Genomic DNA, 26,263 nt, shown 5'->3' on the forward strand with positions numbered 1-26,263 from the left:
ATTGTTATATTGAAACTCTGTGGTTGGTACACTGCTCTGTCATCAAAACTTACATGTATTTCCAAACAACATTATTAAATCAGACAGCCATGTCTAAATTGTGGCATTTTTGTTTATTTCTTGTGTTTCTTTGACATTCTCAGTAAGGTACATAAAAAAAAATACAACCAACAAAAAACACAAGTCTGCAGGGTGTGGAAAATCCCTCAGATAGCTAAGTTGCAACTGCTCAGAACTGTCAAATCCATATTAACCTAATCAAACCTCTGCCAGAGTAGCCCTTTTATAAATGCATTATCTTCCAAAATGATAACCATGTTACCGGGAGGCCAAAGGTTTTTCTACCCTTCCCCCACCTGACAGTTCTCTCTGCCTGACAGAGTGGCTCCTTGCTCCCTCTTCTGACTGGTGGTTAAGGAATTCTATATATATTTTCACAAACAGTGTCTGAAAACTTTTTGATGTATCACAGTGCTCTCCAGCCTTATGTCAGTGGGATCTAAATCTCCTTCTCTTGCCTCTTGCTTTCTTCCCCTATTATCTTCATTTTGTTGGGTGTGTAAGGAGGAAGCTTGCCAGAGTTGAGATCAGATGGCAGCAACCTTGAAACAGTAGGGTCTTTGCAAATACTCCCATGAGAATCAAGATCCATTGTGAAAACTCCTCCACAACTCCGGAACTAGATTAAAGTCTAGTGTTTGTTTTCAAAGAAAATGTTTCCTGAACTTTCTGTTTATGCACCATTTACAACATTTTTCTTGGAAAAGCTAGGGCTTTGTGATACCTGGTTGTACAATGTTTGCAAGATGAGGATGTGACATGCAGAGCCTTCTCCTTCCATGCATAACTGCTTGTCAGAGCTGCATTTTCTGAATTCCCCCTGAGGCTGTACAAGACCAGTGTTGTCACTGGCACCAGCACTCCCAGAAAGAGAGAGGGGTCATGCCTCCTCTACCCCCAAGGTCTCTGTTCCAGCACTGCAGAAGCCAGGAATGAAGACAAAAATTTGGCAGAAGCTGCATAGCACATAAGGGTTTTCTCTCACCTTTCTGCCAGGCTGTTCTGCCTTTCCAAAACAGCATATGCCATTTACTGTTGAAGTATTGGAGTTGAACAGGCAGGCTGCTTCAACTAATTGAACTGGAGGCTGCCAACCACTTAATTTTCTATTAATTTTTAAAATTAGCAATGAGATTCCCCTCTGATATTCATTCTTCATAACTGGCTTTCAATAAATAAGAACTCAGTACATATCTGTCCTACACAGATGAGGAGCTGTCATTTCACTATTACTGTAATCCAACTACTTACACAGCAGAATTCTCTGTTAATAGTCACAGCACAGCTTTACAGATTTATGGTGATGCCATGGCTTAAATCAACTGAGGGTGATTTAAACTGGCTTATAACTGTGAAAATGGGATTATGTCAAAATCCTTGATAACTATTTTAGAAGCATGTGTGTATGTACAGACTTGCTTAAAAGCTGCGTGATCAGCAGCTTCCCCCTGCCCCCAACTGAGATACCACCATAGATTTCTTTCCAATAGATATGTTGGGGTTTTTCCACTGAGGAGACCTCTGTACTCTTTAGGAAGATTCATAAAAACTACATACAGTAACACCTGATTGAAATCTCCCTTAATCTCCTTAGCTGACAAAAAGTCAATGTGTCATTATTTTTAATTTTTCTTTTAATGCCCAAGAGTTTAATATTGCTTTCATGAAATGACTGCTAATGTACAAGAAATGCAGAGTTGTGTTGTGAGACAATCCCACGGTACATGTTCCAAATCAGAATTTTGCTGACTTTGTGAGAAATAAGATCATTTAAAACCACAAGAGAAACCGAATTCGGTAAAGTCTAAAGAAATGCAATTATTTTGCTGCTGGTTAAAAAGATCAGATTCTGTGTTACACGTCTGAGCAGATTTGAACAGCTGTCTACAAGAGGGAATAACAGAAAAGGTACCTGAAAAACAAAAAGACAAATAATTCTTACCACTCATGGTGATTGTCTACAAAAGCAGACATGGGACTTATTTGTACTGTATAGGTATCGTTGGCTGAATATTCAAACAAACCATAATACGGATTGAAGAGCTCTCTGGACACCAGGAAAAAAAACTCTCTTGATGGTCCACTGTAGTCCAACCTTTAAAGAGAAAACTGACATTACTATCAAGAAACATTTTTTTGAATCTACATTTCTTACACTATATTTTGATTAAAATTTCGTAAGATTTTGACCAGAACCCTTATCCTGCAGATTGCTTAATGCCAAAGTATGTGAAACTCTCGAGGGACTATTCTGAAATGGAATGGCTTGGAGGATTGGAATGAAGTGCTCCATGTGGGTTGCTCTCAGAAAAAATTTTGGCTCCAGCTGTAATGGCCTCTTTGCCACAGGAATATAACCAAATAAGTGGGGGCAGCCAGGCATGGGGGAGGGAGGAAAAACATGAAAAGAGCCAACATTAGCCCTATCTGCATCTGACAAATTAAGAATGAAAATAAACAACAGTCATATTTTGTCTTTGCAGACTTGCAACAATAGGAAAATTTGGGGGATAATATTTCTGTTTTCCCTAGCAATATAATATGAGATCATTTGAGTGATTTATATTTCTTGGTCTAAATTTTCTTGTCTGTCCTCCAAACTTGAGTGAATTTAAATGTCTTTTGGAGAGTGCACTTCCTTTTTTATGTTTTCTTTTTTTTTTTCCTACTTCAAGATTCCAGTACTAATGAATCTAAATAACCCCTTCTTCCTGAATGATAAACAAACTCACTGCTGACAACGCACTGAGACTGAATTTTGACATTATGGTACAGGTCACCAGTGAAATGAGTTAAGTATAAAGTTAATGCTCTATTAGACTTGGAAAACAGAAAACGAGGGATTTTCCAGTGGAGAACAGAGGTTATTATAATCCTAACAAACAGATATAAAGATATATCTTCTATAGATAGAAGATTTCATACTTGACCCTTAAGAAGGCTTTGCTTTAGTTCCAAGACAACCCACAGAAGTATCACAGAGAAGGGCAGTTTTCACACAGAACTTCTGCTACTAATGTTTTGGACTTCTACAGATGACAACCATAACTGAGAGTTGTTTTTGAGGACAAAGTCGTCAAGAAAGTAAAGGCCAGGTACCATTATCAGGACAAACCCTCAGCTGAATGAAAAACATTTTCCTTTCAGTTATTTGGAACCGCTACACTTCTGTTAAGCTTCAGCAGTGAAGTGCTGAAACAGATCCTTACCCTGGCAAGAAGGGTAGATTCCATCCTCAAATTACAGGAAAAAAAAACCCAACCAAAAGTGGTTTGATACCATGGACAACTGTTGAATCTTAATCTTGGCACAAATACCAGGATCAAGTAAAGGGTCATCTGGAAGACCCTTCCAAACTTCTGGGATAGTCAGACTCACTATGAAGTCTTAAGATGGAAAGGACACTGCATGCTTGACTACCCAGCCATTTCACACAGCTCCCTTTGTATGCAGAGTTACTGTGAGTCATGTTAAATAAATCAATCAGGAGAGTCCTGCACTGCCAGTCAGATTTATCCTACAATTAAAGGCTTGGCACAAGGGTGAGAAAACTTCATAAAAGAGGTATGCAACCACACAACAGCTGCAACTGTGGGGCATTTGGATATTCAGGAGTAGAGCAATATGTTGTTGGCAACATGACTCATGTCTCCTAGGAAGCACCATAATACTTCAGATTTACCACTCTTAAATGCAAAGCAGCTTCTGCTAAAAGTTCATAGAACTTAGGGAAAACAACTTTAAGGAACCATATTCTTTCTATCAGAATTTTCTTAATGTATCCTCCCATGAAGCATGAGTGTATAAAACCCATTAAAATAACATCACTATTGTATGACTGTAGAAACTGAAGGTTCAAGGAAGATAACAAACATTATGAGACTTATGATAGAAATCACATGAACAGCAGTAACTATGTCTGAGCTGCCCCACTTACTAATTTATACACTAATAAATCAATGATTACTAAAACGTTGCAATTTGTGAGGATTTCGTTACCCATTACTTTACGACTTGCATCTCTTTACTGAGAGGAAAAGAAATGCAAAGCAACCTCCTACTTAAAATCTTAAAAAAGGAGGAGCAAATAGGAAGCAATTAACTTTCAGTATTCCTCCTCTCCTCCACCCTGACCTGTCTTTCCACACCTACCCAAATGAATAGTTTGATGTGATACATATCCTTGCACCATCTCTGATGAAACAATACTGTTTGCACACATCCTTTCTTCATTCAAAACAGATTTGTAAATAGAGAACTGACATCATTTTAATTTGACTTTGCTCTTAATTAACTGATTCTTTTCCATTAAGACTAGAGTCTTGTGTAAAGCTGGATATAATGGGGACAGGATGTGTCACCCCCATTTTGAGGTCAATCTTCATGTTGCTGAGCGGTGAAATGCAAAAGCCTGACATCTGATGAAAGGAGACAGTCTATTTGGATCAATCTCTATCTCATGTTTCCCCTTAATTTTTAAATGTGAGTTGAGATTGTAGCTATGAAAGTGAAGGCTAGTAGGGGCTGTGTGAAACAGGCCTCGTTCCTGCATCTCCACCCTACTGGGTCAATACAGTGTAATCTCATTCTGCACCAGCCTTGTCATTCCAGTTCTGAGTTTTTTCTCAGACAGCATGGTGACATTATTTATATGAACAAGTCCACACTTGGCTCTCAGCTGTCAACATTCTTTATTTTAAGGCTTCACTGGGTCCTTATTAACACTAAGTGTTTCAGACCGAGCTTTAAACAAACAGGATTTAGGGGTTTTCAAAGACAGATTAATTTTATCTTATCTTGTAAGAGATATTTCTATTATGACTTAGAATTTTAAAGACTCACACATTGCATGGCAATAACACACATTCCAAGAGCTGTGCTGCAGTTTTCTAAATATCAAAGAATAAAATTTTGAATGTATTTACATATTCAGGAAATACATCAATAACAATACTTGTGCCAAAGGCAAGTAGGCTTTAAGATCTGATAAAGGGGGCACAAATCAAGAGACAAAACCAGCAAATGGTACTTTGTTTCAGTTTCACCTGCAAAGAAAAATCTAACCACATCTGGCTTTGCAGTGCTCTTCGCTCAACCTGTAACACTTCAGACGTTCATTAGACACAGACTGAGTGTTCTCTGAAGTGACTTTGAAATGTCAGGAATATTTGTGTTTATCTGACAATTGGCAACAGCCCAGTTGCTTTTATTTGTGATGGAGGCCCTGGCCCGGAGAGGCAGTGATCCACCTCTTGGAGCACGGAGGGCTTTCAGCTCCCAATGCCTCAGAGACAGGAGCTGAATTAAGGATTGAGCCTCAAGCCTCAAACCTGCTGGTGAAGCACTCTCCCTCCAACAAATGGCAGCTGTCTGGTAATAAGCACTGGAGATACAACAGCACTGACAGAAAACACATAAAACAGGAAAGCTGTTTGGGTTTTTTCTTTGCTTTCCCAGCAACATTCTGAAACACACACCAGGTATTGTGAAAATTCACATAAACACATGCATTACTTCTGCAAAGGCAGGATATGTTACATTTCAAAATGCTTCAAAAGTCATCTTGAACAGCTGTATATTCTAGGCTTATGTATGTGGCACTTCCTGACTGCAGCCCTTCCTCTTTTCACTCTAAACAAGTTTGGTGAAACAGCATTTGCAAGACACTGAGATCACATTTATACTTCCCTGTTCTACTCACCCTTCTTCCCCAACAAACGTGACATAGAGTTTATTTCTCTGCAGGTCTTTTCTTGAGTAGCCCATGATCTGGTTAAAGGCATCTTCTAGCAAGTGATCTCTCCGGATGATTAATCTGAAGAGCAAAATTATTTTGAAACAGCAATTTGTCAACATGAACCACAGTTGGAAATATCTATTTACACTGCAAGGTAGTAACAGGGGAACTTTATAGAGATACACATTTTTGCTGGATAATTTTATCCAGATCTGAAGTTTCTGTCTGTTAGTCTATCTCCTTCAATGCTGTACTTTATATTTCTATAAAATATCTCTTGTACAAAGAAGTGTAGTTTTGTTTTGTCTACCGTGGTTCTTCCTTAAATTAAAGTCTTAAGGGGAAAGGTCCTGAAGCAGGCATTTTCATTAGGTCTGAAATACTTTTGTAAAGTTGGGTCCCTAAGTCAGTTTTACTGTAAGCAGCAAGAATCTAATCTTTTATGTAAAAATCAATTTCTTAACAAGGAAAAATATAAAACCATGGAAAGTCACTGTGTGGTAACTCCAGAACCACATACCCCTATATTATCCTGTCTAGAAGGAATGGCAATTATTTGTACAAAACCACACTGAACCACCACGTGTGAAAACACAATGTACCTTCTAAAGGAAAAATCGTGAAAGTGAGGAAGTGTCATAAGATCTAAAATAAAGAGGTGAGAGAATCTTCCTTGCTTAAACATTTTATCTTCTGCCAAGAGAATGTGTTTAATTAGTTTCCTGAAACTTAGCTTGCTTTATATTCAAATACTGCTCTGTCAGAGCCAAGCTGGGAGCTGCTGCTGCCTGCAGAAAGGCAGCTGAACCCACCACACAGCCTCCTGCACCCTTGCTGGCCTTGTGCAGAGGTCAATGACTGCACTGTGCCATCCTGCTGAGGACACAGATGTGGAGAGCCCAGGAATTGGCGAGGTATGTGAGCAACAGGAGGACCCAGGCAGCAAGCAAGTTGTGCTGGGGCCCTGGTTTGCACAGGTCAGTGTGGTATGCCTGGGAAAGGAACCCAGGGAAAACTTCTGTTCAAAAATCAAGCTGTTGTTCTGCTTAAAAACCTACAGTGTGATGGCAAATAGGTCAGGGGGAAAAAAAAGGACTGGAATAAGAGGTCCAAGAAATGTAACAGATGTTACAGGGAGCAAATGCCATCCTCTTCTACCAGTTATTTGCCCAAGCATCCATGACAAAACTTTCATAGATAAGGGTTTAAGTGTTTATGATTTCATTATATTATGGGCAGACACTGTCTAACCCCTGCCTCTCAAGACTGTCTAAACAATACCATTTTACTCCCAGTTCAGCTATGGAAAACTTTTAACAAGCTTACATAATTGAAGTCTGAGCTTTGCTCAAATTTCTACAAAGTGTGAGAAGGGACTGTCTGGGGGAAATAAAAAAAAAAAACACCAAAACAACAAAAAACCCAAAAGCCTACCCCCTTCTTATAATAGTTAAAGAAGAAATGGTTGAAAAAAATTCCTAGTGCCTCATGGCTACTATGAGAGTATCCAACTACAAGAGTTTGCTAGCTGGCACAAGACTTGGTAATGTAGAAAATTATGAAAGTATCTTGTGAGGACAATCCTCAACATAACCATATGTTGATTACCAAATAAACGGAGGAGGGAAGACCTCACTCCAAGCACTCTAGCATTCAGAGTGCTAAAATAAAAATATCAGCAGTTTTTTAAGGCAATCCTTAGAATTTAATAACATTTAACTGTATGAATCCTCTTTACTAAAGAGGATTTTGGTATCCATACAGGCAAGGATGTACAAAATAGCCTATCTAGGTTTTTCAGTGGAAAAATACATGAGAAAATATAACTGTTTGTATCATAGCAGTTGCTATAATGGAAGAATTCAGACGCCTCCTGTTCTGCATGCCTCTGCCCAAAGCTCTTTTTGGCACTGTATTGGTAATATTGTTTGTACAAAAATATAGTTGGAGGAAACACAGAAGTGCTCAGAACTTGCTGTATCCTCTGCTACGAATCACATGCTGGCATTAAGTCTTTTATTACAGGCTTCATATTTCCAGAAGTGCCTGGGTAACCAAAACATCTGCATTCCATCTAATGGGAAGAAGCTCGTAGATGTGCAGGGCAAGGCAAGCTGCCTGAGAAGCAAATCCAGTTTCATGAGATGCTTCAACGTACTTCAGTTTCCCTGGACCTTGTCCATATCCTTTAGTCTCCAACTTCCTGTAAAAGTTCCTCAGCTTGGCTTCAAAATCTCTTTTGTACGGAGCTGGAGCTCGGGCATTGGCACGCTGGGTACCTGCATGAAGCAATAAGCAAAGAATGAGCAGCAGTGACATGGACTGATCAATGTCCCATCTGCTACTGAAAAGACTCCTTAATAGCAAAAGGCATAGTATGTGTTTGGTTCAGTCACCTTTATAAAGAGCAAAAGCTGCATATCTTCAAATCTGCTCTGCATCCAAGACTTTTTGGTTGCTCATTTCCAATAGTATCATCTTTCAAAAGTCAATCTTAAAAGAGCAAATCCAGGTCAATGCAAAAGATGGATTAAAAAACCAGCACGATCAACTAGAAAGACTTTACTTTTTGTTTTTCAAGTACACTTTATATCTAACCTTTATAATAGTTCATGCAATAAATGTTGTGCTCTGTTCTGATTTTAATATTATCAGGGAAACAACAACTTGTAAATGAAACATAAACAGACTGGACTCTGCTGTGCCCCTGTTGAGTACATCAAGATGAAGGAAAACATTTAGAAATTCCCTAGTATAAGGTTTTGCCTGGGGAAGTACAAAAAAGAAAAATATTGAAAGAACGGAAAGACTACCAAATTTAAGTTTGTGGAACTTCTCACGTGTGGCTGCAGAAACATATGATGGTCATATAAATGAATTTAATTCTGAAAGACTGTTTTTTGAGGGAAAGCTGAGATCTCTATGCCAAAAAAATGGCATAGCCCAGAACTGCATGTACAAGTCTGGTATATACAAATTAGGTGTTTAGTCTGTTCTATCCTGAATATAACTATCATTAGACCTTCTACTGCCTCCCTGGATAAATTACTTCCACCGATTTGACTGCAAGACAGTGTGCCAAAGAGGCAGTTAAATTTCTTCCCTGCATAGATGTGTAGACATCCTCCACAAAAAAATTCAGAAGACACTTAAAATTTTTCATGCCCTACAGTATACAGAAGTTGCTAACTACTTATCTGCAACCAGTGGTCAGCTAACACGCCCATAATGCACTGAAAGCACAAATGAACAGCTTAGAAGCATTTATAGGTAGAGTTCTGTCTTTTAAATGGTTCAGCCAGTTCCTTATGTGAGTTGACTTTTGGCTCCTGGCATGAAACTAAGCCAAAGCAGAAACTTTTATTGCTACTATGGGTGAAGGCATGAGAGTGTAATGTTTCAGGTTATAAAAGAGAGAGAACATGTATGCGTTCAGCCTGTGGGCAGAGAGCAGCTCGCTCAGCCACAAAGCACACGGGGCTGACGGAAAAGGCAACAGCACATCCTGCGGAAGTGGCTGCTGGAAGAAGCTGTAGGGTCTGTCTCTGTGCAGAGATCAGAGAGAGAACAAGTGAGATCACTATTAACACTGAATGCCATGTAACAGGTCTTTGAAAGACCTGTCTGACTAGAAAGACACTTAGCCCTTGTTCCAGGCTTCAGAGTGATGTGTGGGAGGAATAGAAAGTATCAGGGAGTCCACAAGGCTCCGACAGGAACACGAAGGACCCCTCTGTAAAAACAAATCATGGTCATTAATTCACCTATAGTGGTTTTCCTCTTTTACTGACAGCACGAAGGGCTTCTAATGGTACACTCAGTTGAATTCTCCTGAAAACAGAATCTTGAAACTGCAAACAGCCTTTTAATTACTGGCCTTTCCCCCTCCTTTGTTTATTTTCCTTTGGGTCAAAGCAGGTACAAAAATGTAGTCACAAAGAAAAAAAAAAGGCAACAATAATATACTTCAATCTAAACCCCTGAAGGAAGGTGTTTTTTGAAGGATACCACAAAAAATTAATCTGATAGCACATTACTTCATGGTTCAGAAATCAGCATCATAATATTCTGTCAGCACATGACAAGTCCTCACTGCAAATCAGATGCATATGCCAAGAAATTCCTGGGCAATTACAGTGATTACTTCCGCCTTGGGAACAAAAGATGTTAATGGAAGAGCTAAAAAACACCAGTGATGTGATAATCATATTTGATTTTCAAAGAGGTTATATTCTAAAGCAGATATAAAGAGTAGCTTCATGACTATTCATCTTTCCCAAAAGAGCAAGTACAAGTGATTGTGACTGATCTGAACAATGGATCCTTAACACGCAACCTCGTGCAGTGCAGCACAGCACAGCCAGTTTAGCTGACGAGAAAAAACAGAGCCTCTATAGAAAACAGGCTATTTACAACTTCTCATCAAAAAAGTCATTTGTACGCCAACACAAACGTACATACTTGTGGACTGACAGGGAAATTCAATGGTCTCTCTATATTTTTCTATGAATGAGAATAGAGATTACAAATTTAAGGAGAATGAAACTAAAACCATCACTGTTCGTCCTTTACTATCTGCTGCTGCTTTGAGTACATGAAAATATCACATGTTAAAGACTGAATGTATTTTGAAATTACTTGGTTGGAATGAAGCCCTGCCCAACATGCTTTGTAGCATGTACCAGTAATGAAGAAATCATAACTCTGGAAGCCAAAATTGGTTTTACTCATAAAAGACTGCCAGGTTTGCACTTGAAAACAAGATGCATACATGCAGATTTCACTCTTCCTTTCTTCTCAGTAAAGAGAAACAGTTATATCTAAACCATATATGTATTGAAAATATCAGTACATGTGAATATTATATTTCACTGCTTTGCAGAATGCCATAGGATCATTAAGGTCTTTGCATATTTTATTCAAACAGATCTTACAAAGGTCCTACATCCAGCAGCAGGAAAAGCTACCACTCAGGACATGTTTATGAATGCATTTCATCTTGTTTCTTGAAAAGGCAAAGCTTTTTATTATTGTGGACTGGGAAATGCCCATAAAAATCACAGTACTTTTTCTGATAAAAATTTCTTATTGTCTGGAACTATCCAGAGTTGCTTACATCCCAAATGTTCTCTATTTATCTATACTTCTGTTCTCAAATTTGTAGAAATCCCCTTAAGCAACTTCCAATTTTACTTGCCAATTATCGTCTTGAGAAAACTAAGAATAGCAACACCTATAAACTTGAAATTGCTCTTCTTAGCCTTCAAATGGAACTTGTCACATTTGCAATAATTTAATTCTGATCTGCAACTTAGTTAATATCTGAAATATCAATTTTATTCCATTCTGACATGAATTTTCAGACAGCTGCAATATGCTATCTTTTGAGCTAATGTACTAATAACAGTCTGGCTTCACATAAAATTGTTACTCATTGCCCCACAGCCTCACTAACACCACCACTTTAATGCACAGTTATTAGATCCATGTTTTTAATTCTCCAGGCATCACGTTACTGGCATGAGCAGTCACTTAGTTGTTTCGCATCAGTCAAAACCAAGTTTGCACGTTTTACAAGTCAGAACAAAATAACCACAGAAGTTATAATACCCCCAGCAAAGCATCCTGTGAGCCCAAGGCAAAGGTTCAAGTTTGACAGTCAAATGCAATCATACTTGTTGACTTTGCTCAAAAATAAGACTAAATCTTTGTTGTTGCTGGAGCAACAGAACTTGGATCTTCAGAGAGGTGAAAGGCATTGCACAGGAATTTCAATTTCTAAAGGAAATAAAAAGTTATAGTAAAACAAATTTTCTACTGTTTTTGTTCTCCAACTTCTGGGAAAGCAGCAAGAGCATGCTACTGATTTTACTGAGCTGGAACTGGTCTTATTAAGGATGAGAAATGTGTTCACAGAGCCCCTGCAGAAGCCTTGCCTGAGCAACTTACCTGGAGAGTTCTGAGGCGAAGACACCGGAGAGCCTCTTGGGGACTGGCAATAACTAGGATGAAGTAAGGCATGTGGCGGCACATATGACATTATCTCCTCCTCAAACAGGCTGGTAAAAAGGAGCAAACAAGAAACAATATGTTCATTTGAATAAATGGTAGTTTTCACTTTTTAGGAATAAATCCCTAGTTAATAACCTGCTTTCTTTGGTAGTCACTCACCTATTTCCACCATGCACACTTAAGAGTGCTACAGAATATTTTATTGCCATTCCCTCAATCAGATCTTGAATGTACTGGAAAGCAGCAATTGCTACTTTTGTGGGACACTGTTATACATAATGGGGTATTTGTTTTCAAGGTTAAAATATAGTTAATCAGCCTTTACAATTTGTGGGACCCCCTCTTTTGTTGTTGTTGTTGTTGTTGACGACTAAGGGGTCAATAACCTTAGTTGCACTATCCTGGAAAAATATACTCAATACTGCACAAAGAGCAGGAACAGAAACAAACATTCTAAGCCCCCAGGATTAAGAATCACATCTGAACTTGTTAAGCATATTGAATGGCAAGCTTGTTAGCATAAGTTATTTCTTCATTTTATCTTAAATCTAACACTGTTGCTGAAACAGGTAGCACATCTAGCCTGCTCAAGTTGAGTTATTTCATACCTCTCCTGTTATTGCTACGCAACTTTTTACAAGAAAAAAGATATACAATTTGCAGCCTAATCACTGCATCTGTGTACAGAGAGTCTGTGTATTTATATTAAAATTTCAGTCTTTTCCCAAATTTGACACAAGCAAATCCAAAAAGGCACAGAATATCTAATATCAGAATGGATCTGGTATCGAGGGGTATATTGAATGTTATGCACAACACAGATAAGAATAAACTGCTGAGATAATATGTAAAAAATGTTTTCAAAAACTGAGCTATAGAAGGAATTGCAAGCCAACCTTTTACTATCCAACTCAACTAATGAAAAAAATGTTCAAATAAAAGATGTTTCTTACTAAGTCTATTCACCAAACAAATACCTAGAAATTTTTTTTGCATTAATTTTTTTCTTTTTTTTAATGGGTGTGTTCTAGCAGTTCTTTTTACATTCAAGACCATGTGTACTTTTCCTCCAAGTTACATAAAAAATAAAAATCTTAAAAGTTTTTTGAGAAACAATAGTTGTGTTTTTTAAAAGCTCTAGCATGTTTTTTAAAATGAGATTTTTTTTATAGCTGTAATTAAATTGGAGATTTAGCTACCAGGAAGGATTGTCATTACGCAACCTGACCTCAAAATACAACTACTAATAACAATCCTATTTTACTAGATTCAATTTTAAAGGTACCTGTGAATTTCATGATGGAATGGATGAGAATACAACATCAACATATAAGGGTTTAGTTCTAGCAAAAAATCTGCCTGATGTTTTGAGTTAGTAGCTTAAATGAAAAATAGCAAAGAAGCAGCTTCCCATTTTGTGACATCTGTAACAGTATTTCCTTTATTAAAGGGGACAATTCTTGACAGCACAGTGAAGAGGCAAGCAAGATATTAAGTAATAAAAACACCTTTACAAATAGGGATTTCCCAAAACATAGAACTAAACAGATGCATTCTAAAAGTAGCAGAAAGCACATCCTTGAAAAGAGGTCTAAACTGTACCAGCTATCTAAGCAGATGCTGGATGCAACAGGACAATAAAAGGTAGTCTGGGCAAACCCATACAAATCACAAGCACAGTACTCTTGCACTTGCCTTTTCTCAGACAGGATATCATGTTCCATCACTCCTATGAAAAACTGTGACCTCCAAATACCATCAAGAAACTGAATATGATATAAATAAAATCTGGCCCTTGAGCTGTAGCTCTCCCAGCTGCAACTGCAAGGACTGAAGGGGAGATGACTGGGTCACTACATCAGCACTCACTGCTCATTGAAAGGCTCCTCAGCAGCTGCCATGGCAAATTCCATACATGCATCATAAGCACCAGTGCCTACCTGAGTAACATGACAAGGTCTGCATCGCTGGATAAACGCACCAACCCAGGTGTTCCCTCTGTCCGGATGAACTGGATCTTCTCCCTGCGCAAGCAAAAAAAAACCTTCCAAAATACCTTTTGCAAATAAGGCATCAGTGTATACCACAGCAACAAGAAAAAGTACAGAGTACATCAGAAACCTCTGGATTATGCTTTTCCCTATTTTTTTTTCCCTGCCACACGATGTCCATGTGAGCAGTAAAATATTACAGCCAAAAAGCTAACTTGTTCTGAGGAACAATTCTCCTGTTGCTCTCATCTCTTCAATGCTCATGCTGTTTCAGGTAGTACAGTCATCCAACCAGGAAAAAAAATAAACATAAAAAAAAGAGAACTCAATCCTTCATGTTCACACTAGCCATGTCTCTGAATTCCAAGTAGGAGGCAGAGCCCTGCGGGAGGACATTTCTATTGTGAAAGTGAACTGTTTAAAGAGGCACTGTCTCTTCTGAACCTTTGTACAAATGCAAGCCATACATTACAATGCATACTTGTGATTTAATTTAAAAGTGTGGGTTTCGTACCACACTGCATTTAAGATATCTTCCAAAAAAATCCGGTATTTCTCCCCTCTCTCTGCCAAGTACACATCCTTCCTCCTAGACCCAGTGTGTGCTCACTGTTGTAGAATCCATGCATCCTAAATTCTGAGTGCGGTAACACAGAGAATTTTAGGATCCATATTTAATGTAACTCCTTGGTTGATTCCTGTTCTTTTTCTCTGCAGAGATTTTTCCTGCATTCTGAAATACAAGTACATCCCTCTTATTTTCTCTCATCAGTACAAGGCATATGATGGTACAGAAGACATAAATTCTAATTTGGCTTTACTCTTCTGGAGGAAAAGAAAACAAAAAGAAACCCATGTGGTAAAAACCTGTCCCAAATCCAAAGGAGAAAACCCCCAAACAAGAAGAAAAGTAAAGAACTCCCCATAAGAACAGCAGCACTGGCTCAGCTCAGAGGTTTGTCTATCCCACCATCCTATTACTAATGGTGACAAGAAGGTCCAAAATGCTCCATGCAATCAGCATTGTAATACAGCTGCTGGCAGCTGCACACAGTTCAAGCTGCAATGTGAATTTCTGGAACACATCACTTCATGCACAGCACTTTGAACAAAAGAACCAAACTAAATTTCTTGCCATCTCTCTCTAAAATCACAGTGCATAAAAATGTTCTTAAACACGCATTCCCTGGTAACTTGCACTACCATTTACAATATATTCAAGGGTGAAAAAGGGACACAGCCAGACTGAGCCCAGATTCCCTGGTCCCTGCTTGCCAGGGTGGCAGTTGTGTCTGCAGGAGGACCATGTAATTCACTGTTTCTGTGTGAAAAGAGGTACTGAAAGCCAAGCACCTGCTCAGCCAGCACTGTGGCTGCAGCCAGCCAAGACTCAAGTTCAGCCTGGAAGCCCCACAGGTCCCCAAGCACAGTGCTGAGCCAAAGCCAACATGTGCTGCCCACCTGCGAGCACGGCCCCAAAGTGCCCAGGGCAGGGATGTCTGGACACTTCCAGAACCTCCTCTAATTTTCATCAGTGCCCAAATGCCAAGGTTTGAGGAAATAAACAGTGGATTAAAAAATATATATATATATGTTAGCATTTAGTTGGCAGCAACACCTGGAACCAGAAGGACGTTTTCTGGGTTAACTAATATATGCAGCCCTCCAAAGGAATGCAATCTGTGACATCCTGGGGTTACCAGTAAGAGTTGAGATTTCAATGATATTTTAATATATGCCTTTTCCCTTCTTTTAACATATAATTTGTGTTTAGTGTATAACAGATGCCTTTTCCTGAAGCCTTTTACATTATTTAACAGCCTCTCAGTTTTACCTGCAGTGGCCTGCAAGATTTGATCCTGTACACACCTAATAACAGTATGACAAGTATAATGTTCTCACTCCACCATAAAATCTCTGAACAACAATTTTCTACATGCAGTATACTTTTTAATAGACCTCAAATCCTTATCTCTTTATTCTCTTTAGAAATGAGAAATTAGTTTAGACAGAAAACATCAAAGATCTTTTCAAATTATCTCTGTCCTCTTCCACTGGCCAAATACTGATTTTCCTCCTCGCCTATGTAATAATTACAATAACATTAATAATAATATTTTATATAATTATCATTCCACTTCCATTGCACTGAGGTCCTCAAAGGAAGAGATTACTGACAGTTGTACTACTCACTATACTAAAAAAAATTACACAAAGAATTCATAATGTGGGATTTCTCTTAGGTCTTAATTCATCAAATGTTACAGCAACGTTCATTTAGTTGTTGTTTAGTCTCACAATGTGTCAAACAGACATGGATTTCAATAACTTGCTAAATTGGGGTCTTAAAAGACTAACTAAGATCTTTATAAAAGGGTAGGAAATGTTACTGAAGCATCAGCTGTAGAAAAATATAGTAGAGGTATAATAGAAGATAGTGTACCTTAAGGAAATACACTAACTTCAAAGACTAAGACTAGAATGGAACCAGTCAGCTTAACAGTGGCTTCTCTGACCAATCCCATTTAATGTAAAATAAAACTATTTTCATTAAAATCCTCAATCATTCTGCCGAAGTAAGTCAGTTAAAACATATATCTTCAGTCTCCTTACAAAATAAGGATATATAATCTCAAGTAAATGAGAAGAGTATCTTTTATCTTTTGATCTTCCATTTTTAATCTGAAACCCATCTTTCCATGAGAAGGGCCCGGCTTGTGGGAAATTATGAATCAGTAATCAGCAAGGTTCTACTAGAAGCAGAATTTGATAATACCAACGAGTCTTGTAAACCATCAGAATTCTAATTTATTAAAAAAACATAACACACATGAAGAAAATTACACAGACTGCTATCCAAGTAAGGGAAATCAAGCACCTTAGGGAAAGGAAAACAAAATAATAAAACCACTAATAATCCAAAATTGTTTGTATTCTATTTCCCAACAGATGAGTTTGGTCACATTTCAAACCAAGCCTGGTGAGACAAACTTGCCTGTAGTGATATCGGTACAACACAGGAACTGTTTTGAAATGCTGACAGCTGTAGATTTTTGATTTCCTTTTCTCTGTATTTTCTAGAGAACACGTATTCTGCTAGTATGTCGTTTCAGGTTTGTCAGCCAGGATTTTTTTAGAGGGTAAAACAAATCTTTAACAAAGAAGCCACATCACAAAACTTGTTACACAACACTTTAGGAAACTGCTTGTTGAATTTTGGGAACTTGCAGGACACGGAGAAAAAGGGATCAATAAGTAACACTGAAAATGGAAAAAAATGAAAATCAGTGCTGGCTGCCATGCCAGGCATCTGGAACACAGAGCACTGCACTGGCAGCTCTTTGCACAGGACGGACTGTCACCAGCAAACTAGCATTTTTTAGATTCAGGGTCCAAGGAAGAAGAGACACATTAATTTCAGCCCTGGTCACTAATATCCAAGTTGTCAGTGATTCCATTTTCAAGTGTGACAACTCTGATGGAGTTATAACAACTATACAACAATCAATCAGCCTTTATCAGATATTCTTGGACTATGCAAAAACCTGCAGATGCCCATTTTGTAAATTTTGGATAGACACCAAAAATTTTGATTGATGTAAGATTACCACCAGCATCATTAGCTCAGGACAACCTTTCTATAAATATGCTTTGAGAAGATAAGGACAAAACCAAATGCCATTCTGCCTCATGCTCCCAGCTGTACACATACCCAAATGAACGGGCACATTTGCCATGCCATCCAGCTGTCTTGGCAAATTTGAAGACATCAGCAAATCTCTTATGCCTGCTGTTCCAAACATTTTCTTGTAGGTACCTTTATTTGATAATAACACATTACCTCTGTTCTCCTAAACCTTATTACACAGCATTACACAGAAATATAGTAAATAACTTCTTCCCACAGCCTTATGATATGTTCAAGTAGTCTACAATCTGTTATGTTCCACTGTTAATCTCAATGAAAGTACCTAATTGTAATTAGCATTTCGTATTGAAATGGGAATAGCTAACTTCGCTAATTTTCTTACCTGAGTGAATGATTCCTGGTAAGATCTGGTTGACGCTCTTGTAGAATTTCAAAGATATTGGGCTGCCGCAAAAATGCAACAATCTTGTCATTGTAAGCTGAAAACATCAACAGAAATATCATGCTGAAGCAAGGAGATATCAAAACAAAGGATGTAATTCCTTCTGAGTTCTGAACAATAATGACAGCAGACTTCACTTTCACAGTTTTAAGTTCATCAGTATTGTGTTTATACTTTTTTATATAAGGCTACTAATTCTACTGTCATTTAAGAAACACACTTCTTAATTATGAACCAAATCTCACTGGGACATATCCTTTCCACTGCTAACAGCCAGGACTCTGTTAGCAATTTCTATTATATTTTATCACTCATACTCTTAGCTAAGGTCAAACCAGAATATTTATTGCTAGAATAAAATTGCAGGGACCTTGATTTTCACTGCACTGAAATCTGTGTTCAGACATTAACAGTCATTAGAAACACCCATATCAAATCCTCACTAACAGCTGAGCCTGCAGAGCATGCACACCATGGCTATGGCAAGGAGAAGGATTTAAATGGGCAGAGATTTTCAAGTAAACATGCCACAGTCCAAAGAGCCAGTTCCAGTCAATCGGATTAATTTATCTTGATTTAGCACAATGTGACAGCTGTTAGATTTAATAAGCTAAATTCTGTATGTAGTGGCACAAAAGTCAGTAACTTTGTGTGTATGTAACTGAGAAGAGAAGTTAAGCTAATGACTAATTCCAAGCTGATTAACACTTTCTGGAATCCTGCCAAAATAGATGCTCAGAAGCTAAAAAAAAAAAAAAAATAAAAAAAATATCACTGGGAATGCATGGAGTCCAGTTAGGACCCCAATTTGACTCACTGGCTTCAACTCATCCTGTCAGCACACAGAGTAAGCTGGGAAGGTAGAATACATCAATTATATGGTTCTGCACACTTTCAGTCCTGAAGGTTGCAACTTAACAAGGGGGAAATGCTGATTGACAGAAGAATCACAACAAATGAAAAACCCAGCAGTGCACACTGATGTGACACCCTCAGTCACAAAGAACTTCTCTGAGAAGAGGTTTTATGGTGACATACCCACTGGAACCACATCCTGGTACTGAGCTCTGCTGACTGTATTAAACGTGCTAGACGGTCTTGGCAGAACTGGTGGTCCCGAATGACGGGAGTCCTCTCCGACCTGCAAATGTGCAAGTAACCACAGTGAGTGTCTCTGTGCCAGCATAAAAGTGAGAATCTATGTGGCTTAAAACCAAGCATGTAAGTAAAGGCTTTGTTTGATCACTACCCCCAGTAACCACTGCAGCAGGAGCAGCTGTGCTGTATGACAGTTATCAGTAAAACATTAGTTAGTATACTGGGCCTGTTAGCAGGAAGAATCAAAACTGATGCAAAGTTTATTGCTATTTTTAAATAGTCCAATTCTGAAAAGAGACAAAAAAAATTAAAACTGAGATTCCTTCAGAGGGTCTTCTGTAATTCATGGACAACTTTATCCATACCAAATGCCCTGGAAATCAAATTATGCTTCTTCATTAGCACCTCTATTACCTCAAATTCTACTCCTCCATTAACATCTCTCTTACCTCTGTGCATGAATGCAGTTTCCCTAAATTTGAAGTGAAAACAAGTTTGTGGCTGAAGCAGGAGGATAAAGAAGTGAGTTCACATTCAGGCAAGGCAAACAAGTCCAAAATTGGTAAAAACACGGTTCCTAGAATCATTCAGTAAAACTATTCTGATATTTTTTTGTATTCACATTCTGGGATTGAAAAATGTTGTATATTAACTATTTTTAGGGTAAAGCCACAAAATAAAATTGTTCTTAGTGGCATTTGTGATGTCAGGGCAACTGCTGCAGTTTACTGCATGATGAGGTTTCACTCATTTCTACGGTGTCAGGATTTGGTAGTTTATCTGTCTAAAACATTTGGTCAAGCTCTTTTTCATCCTGCTGGACTTTTATGTTTACTTCTCAGTTTATCTTCCTACATGTAATAGTTAGCATTTGAACTACACTTCCAAGTTTCAAAGATCTCTAAAACATCTAACTGCAAAAAATCAAATAATTATAAAGGTTGCTTTTAAATCCAGTCTCTTAAATCATGAAGAAGCAAATGTCCTGAGATATCTCCCAAAACCTTTGTGCTCTCTGATAATACTCTTTCAGAAAAATGAAAAATTATTTCCTGTTAGGCAATGTGCTGGAAAAGGAATGCCATTATTATTAGCTCTGGCTTCACACTGCAGTTGAGCTTTAGCTAAAAAGGCATTCCTTACACTGGTTCATGTTTGCTTTAGAGCATCTCCCCGTAAAAACTGGGTCAGTGGCTTCAAAACATCAAAGTTCACGACAAGACAAATCCAAAGAAAGCATTTTGATAATTTTTTTTCATTAAGTATTCATCTTTTGCAATAATGTACAGTTCCTTTATGCAATAGTTTAAAAACAGAAAAAATATGCAAATATATACTTAAGTTGTAAGCACAGAGGAAAAACTGCTGTTCAGATTCATACATATGCATACAAAAAGAAATCATGGCATCATTAATCCCAGAATGGGAATACTGTATTGAATTGCTGTGTTTGACACTCCTATCTGGAATTATACCTCAATTCAAGTTACACCTGTAACAATGTCAAGGAAACACTTCTATAATTGCACACAGAAACGTGGTTCAAGGTATTTCATGTATCTAGACGGAGTGGGAAATTTTGACAGGTGATCAGCACTATGTATATGCAATATATATGATGATTTCCTGTAGGATAAACTACACTTATTTTGCAGCATTGACAACTTCAGCAGCACGGTTGGCACAAAGATCTGTTTTTAAGTGCAGAGCTACTGAATGCTGCTGAAAGGAAGATAATTTCGGTACATATCGAGTAAAGTGAAGAAAAAAAATATTTCTGCTCTGTTACAAATCAATCAATCACAAGAAATACTTGCTTTACCCTACTGAAGATCTAAATAGCTATATGAAGACACTTCTAGCTTCCTTGCCTGCTACATGACATCACCAAATTGATGAAAAAAGCTATTTAATACCTTTTTAAAAATATACCTGACACTGGGGGGGGGGGGGTTACTAAAGCCTGTTCACACAGGATATGACAAGATCTGCAGCCAGTGGTATGGCACTCACTGCAGCTCAGTGGAAGCCTTCTTAGAAAAGTGGCCGAGAAGATTCATGTCTGCTCTGAAACACACGTCTGGCAGAACCTCATCTGCCACAAGACTGAGCTATAAAAAGGATAAATCAGAGCACTTCTCTTGCTATTCTGAATTTTATTATCTTTAACTCCTGGCATGGAATAGCCCTCCCCTGAAAAGACAACTTACAGCTAACAGTACGGAGGTTAAATAAAGTACAACCAAAGTCCAGGTAATTGTACATATTCAAGGCCACAAGTAAAAAGAAGTGAAAACAAAACTATGGAGACTGCTGTTGAAAATGTTCCACAGTGACATATCAACAAAATAGTGGTTTCCTTTTATTTCTGATCAGAAAGTAGAGATGAAATACCTATGCCAGTGCATATAACAGTCTGATAAGCCTGTATGTGGTAAGATGTTTTTATACTTATTTGGAAAGTTGCACAACTAGATGTATAGTCACACATGCATCTTTTCCCCTCTCTTATTTGCAGAGTTATATATCAACATAATTGGCAGACACCATGCTAGACAACAATACACATTTTGTCAGTGAAAGACAGGCTATAGGTACTGGTAATCTGTAATCAGATGCTCTCCTGTGGTTAAATGGGGTTACTGCGAATTAAAAGCAAGAGAAGCTCATGTTTTATATTTTTCCTCTGAATACATACATTTTAAAAGCAACAGTGGCTAGCAGATAAAATAATAGATCTTTATGGATGACTACTGTACACTTACAGAAGAATCATGCTCCTCACAAGATGGAATTGTGACTGGAACATCGTGAAAGAGGATGATCTTAAAGACCCAGTGGTTCCCAAAGAGAAGGCATGAGTGCAACTTACCTCACCAGCACTGTGGCTGCGTTGTCTGGTTAAGTGCTGCCGATGGACTAACGCACTAGTGGGCCTGCTACTCTGCAAGGGGAGCCGGGGGTCGATGAACGTCGTGGTGCGGGAATTGTGGTCAACAAAGAAAGCCTGGAGAAGGTGAAAGGAGAAAGAATTTATAGCCAGTACTTTTTTTTTTTTTTTTTAATTATGCCTGAAGTTAATGCCTGTGCGGGATCTATGTTTCATTCACTGACGTGAGGCTTTGGAACATCTTCCTCGTGTTACTGGGGTTTGCATTTCCCTTCAGCAGAAGGAGGATAACAGTCTTCCACCTCACTTGAAGGGATGAATTGTTTAATGCCTTACTTCATTCATGTCTATAAAGTCCTTTGAAATTCTCATCTGACAAGCATTAGAAGTGGGAAGCTTTATTGTGAGTGTCAAGAAGAGAAGATTTGAATGTTTAATAAAAGTAATCCTGGTGTATTCTCCTTTCATTTCCTTATAAGCATCTAAAAATATGTTATTAAGTGGCAAACCCATTCCCTTTTGTGACGTATTTACCATATAATTACCAACACAATTGGGTGTATGTATGTCAAGTGTATGCTTGCATCCCGTAATGAACCATGATTACAGGCCAACAAGCATTTTTGCCATCTTCCTGATATAATTATTCTAAGTTCATTAACCTTCTTTAAAAAAAAAAGAAAAACAACAAAAAACAACAAACCCCCAAAAAACCCTAAAGCACCACCCCAAACAAAAGAAAAAGACCCCTCAAAACTAAAAAGAAAGTTCAATCAAGGACACAAGGATGATGGCAACAAAAATATTTACATCAGGCAATTGATGAGAACTACCACAGATTGGCCAGTCAACCACTTGCTGAAAACAAGGTCACAGAAACATGTATCCTGTAAAATGAAAACCTCTTACAATTCTGTCCGATTTGAACCAAGAAAGGTTTTTAAGCCCTGAAATTTAAACTTTTTGCAGTGTTAGTGTTGCACTTGGAAACCAGCACTGTTCTATTTCAACACACTTCATGTTTTCAGTCACAATGTGGGAAACGTGGAAGTGGCAAAAAAAGATCTTGGTTTTGAGCAGGACAATTACAGGAAAGTGACATCTGGTTTGAGGACTCAAAGAATCTGGCCCAGCAGAGAGGTGGTCAGGGACTGCGGGGGCCATTTCTGTGCTTGGCTACCAGTGAGGTACCTCAACCACAGTTTCACAAGCAATTTAGTCCTGCGCTGTCAGCAAAAACAAAGATTCTCATCTTTCCCCCTCCTGACCACTTGTTTCATCCCCTGTGTGCCCTTCCTGCCTTGTGCTGGCACAAGTGTTTGTGTGGCCATGCAGTGAACCCAGCTGGGGAGCTGGTCCAGGCTAAAGTTACTCTTTTTGTCCCTCTCCCTGCTGGCTCCTCTAACCTCGGTCAGCTCACCAGGGGTGAGAGCAGAGCAGAACCAGCTCTTCTGGCAGCAACACCAGCTTCTAGTATTCATGAAATCATTGCTTCAGACTGCTTGGTGTAGCCAGATCAGAGAAAATGCAATTCTTCTGACTTCTATGAAGGTAGATAGACAAACCAGTGTGTCATGATATACAGCAACTAAATGCCACTATAGATTGCAGTGAGAGAAAATGTTCATACTTCCATTTCCCAAGGAAGGAGAAGCATATGTAGGGACACCACAGTTTCAAAACCCTAAAAATGCTCCAGAAGAGAGCAGCAAGCCTCCTACATCCCTAATAGCAATCACCTGTACCTGTAATATGTGCCTAAAAGGAAGGAATCACATCACTTAAGCAGTAAGGAAGAACTCCATTCTGACCATCTGACACAGTCAGAGACACGTAAGTAAAACCAACAGTTTCACAGTTCAAACGCTCTAAAATATATTCAATAAATACAATTTTAATTGCAACATTTGAGCTTGATGCAGGACTTTTTTACCTTGACAAACAATCAAGGCACCTGCAGTGCCAGTGCACAGATTAGAGATTATGAAACCAGTCTGAAAGCAGAATGAAAACCGTCATGAAATTTATGTTTGGGGCCTGGAAAATGACTGAGACTGCTAGAACATACCCAGTCTTTCTGAAATTTATCTCCTGATTGATAGTTTATTTACCTTCCTAGCAAGTGATTGGTATAGGGTTTGGGGTTTCTTTTTAATATCCTTTTAGCAACCATTTTACCTAGTCTGTCTGTGTACTTTTATAAGTGAAGCACTTTCATCAAAACAAAGGTTGATTTCATTAAGTCAACATCACACTGAAAAATGACTTATAAAAACAATACTGATTCGATATAGGAGGAGGTACCACCTAGAGTTGCACTACACAGTTCTTTGAGTTAATGCAGCACTCTAGTACTGCATGCAGTGTTCCTTTGCATTATATTTAAATAAACAACTCAGTTGAACAAGAAGTTAAAGACTATAATGTCTTATTAAATATGAATGGTTGCAAGCCAGCTAGTAGTAGCCTATTTTAAAATAAAGCATAAATTACCACTTTGAAGCTTCAGTGAAGATAACCACTGGAGCTTCAAGGCTTCAGGCTATTCTGGACATTGGCACACAGCTCAAAATACAGTGTGGCTCAGTCTCCTTTCAAAAAAATTCCTCTCATAACTCCTGCCTAGCTATAATCCATAAATCTACAATGCTTGAAGTGACTGACATAAGATAGGTAGTGCCAAAACTATATTTAGCCCATTAAACAAGGATAGTTGCCCTAGTTATCCTTACATTAAAGCCTATGAAGCTTGCTAAAAAAGCTTTTCTTCCTATTGAAGACATCAGTAATCAATTACTACATATTCTTTAACTGTAGAAAGAAAAAACAGAAACGCCCTCCAATAACTTCTTATGTATTTGCACACCTTACAGAGGTCTAACCAAAAAGTATATACACTTGCATCTGTCTTTAAAATACAGATATGTGCTTACACATATTCCAGAAATGCACTGGGATGTGTATTTGTGCAATGCCTGTGTGTGTGCACATGGATGCAGCAAGGCAGAATTTTGAAGTTATCAGACTGAGTGCAGGTCAGGGACCTATTTAGCCTGTACGATGCCTCCTCCTGCCACCTTTTCCAACAGCCTTTTGCCTCCCTGTGGTCAGTGACTGATGAAGGTTAGTCTGTAATGCCCGTCAGACACTACATGCTAGTCACACCAGACCTAATTTTAGGGAGAACTGCATGCCAAATGGATGCTATCTCCTGTAGAGGAGTCAAAGAGGAGCAGGCAACTGGGCTTTGCTGTGCAGCTCTGAAGGGAGTTCAGAGGTGGGGAGTCCCCAGCTGACCTTGGAAGGCAGCCTGCAAAGAGGACAAGCAACCAGGACCACACTGACATTAGGTGTGAAAAAAACTCTACTACTCTGCACTGCACAATAGCCAGAGCCATCACTGTGCCTTGTGAGCAAGAGCACCAAGCCTCTTACTATGATACACTTGAAAAAAACAAAGGAAAGCTTCATCTCGGCAGGAACGAGTAGTCAGGGAAAGGAAATGTAACTATATATTATGGTATGGCTAATTGCTACTTGCTTCTCTTTCGGTTAATACTTTAATAAAGGCAGGTCTAGTTTCAGTTTGGTCTCACCAAGCAGTGGTCTCACCATGTATTGACCATCATCTCTCTCAAGTGCTGAATAGGCTTTTCTACTGGCCACAAGTGGTACTCATGACAAAGGCAATTCTATGAAAATCATGAAAATGAGCAATGATAAGCCTAATTCAAAGTGAAGAAATCCTAGTGGGAATTTGTTCAGTGCTTCCTCTTTTTGATTAATGTTGTGGTAGTACTGCTGTTACCAAATACCACACCAGAAATCCAAAGGTCTAAATCTCTCCATGGTGCTTATTAAAGTGAAAATTGCTATATTCTTCAGGAGAAAACTGGCCTCTGAAGAAGTGAACAGCACAAGAATGACTTAAATCAGAAAACAGTAAGGCAAAGAACAACTTTACTCTAAGTGCTCATTTGCAATTGTGTGTCAAACAAAAAACCAAAATGCTATCTGAAGTTAAAAAAAAAAAAACAAACGAAAACAACCCTCAAGCACTTCTTCTACCCTTCAGTTAAGAATTTGTCTGTAATCTTTCCAAGCATCAAGACCATTACTTATATGGACCCTCAGAGCTAAGAGTACTAAGAGTGATAAACGTAAAAACCAAGAAGCTTTATATGCCAGTAGTCCTAATTGGGACTTCTCACATGAACTGATAAGCCTTATCACTTGCTCACATGCTAATCACAGTCTATTTTTAACCCTCCTAGAAAAATATAATATTCTACATACTGAGGATGCAGTAGCATAAAGTTACATTAAAATTATATTCTACTACATTCTACTACTGTTCTTTGATTTCAAAATATTTTTTTAGAAA

The 26,263-nt window shown here is 38.4% G+C and overlaps 1 protein-coding gene across 3 annotated transcripts in view; it reads right to left on the reverse strand.

Annotated features, from left to right (window-relative positions):
* The window catches only part of HECW2 (HECT, C2 and WW domain containing E3 ubiquitin protein ligase 2), a 452,691-nt gene that overhangs the window by 310,446 nt on the left and 115,982 nt on the right, over positions 1 to 26,263 (reverse strand). For all 3 annotated transcript variants that reach the window (XR_010431857.1, XM_064660503.1, XM_064660504.1), the window contains 8 exons: positions 21,862 to 21,996; positions 18,930 to 19,032; positions 17,832 to 17,928; positions 13,750 to 13,833; positions 11,747 to 11,856; positions 7,956 to 8,076; positions 5,762 to 5,875; positions 2,003 to 2,155 (listed from right to left, as the gene is read on the reverse strand). Coding sequence is in view for 2 of the 3 variants with exons in the window: in XM_064660503.1 (XP_064516573.1) it covers positions 2,003 to 2,155; positions 5,762 to 5,875; positions 7,956 to 8,076; positions 11,747 to 11,856; positions 13,750 to 13,833; positions 17,832 to 17,928; positions 18,930 to 19,032; positions 21,862 to 21,996 (917 nt within the window). In the remaining variant the exon portion in view is untranslated. The remainder of the gene's footprint in view (positions 1 to 2,002; positions 2,156 to 5,761; positions 5,876 to 7,955; positions 8,077 to 11,746; positions 11,857 to 13,749; positions 13,834 to 17,831; positions 17,929 to 18,929; positions 19,033 to 21,861; positions 21,997 to 26,263) is intronic.

The sequence above is a fragment of the Pseudopipra pipra genome, chromosome 7 (genome assembly GCF_036250125.1).
Source record: "Pseudopipra pipra isolate bDixPip1 chromosome 7, bDixPip1.hap1, whole genome shotgun sequence".
In the NCBI taxonomy this organism is placed as follows: Eukaryota; Metazoa; Chordata; class Aves; order Passeriformes; family Pipridae; genus Pseudopipra; species Pseudopipra pipra.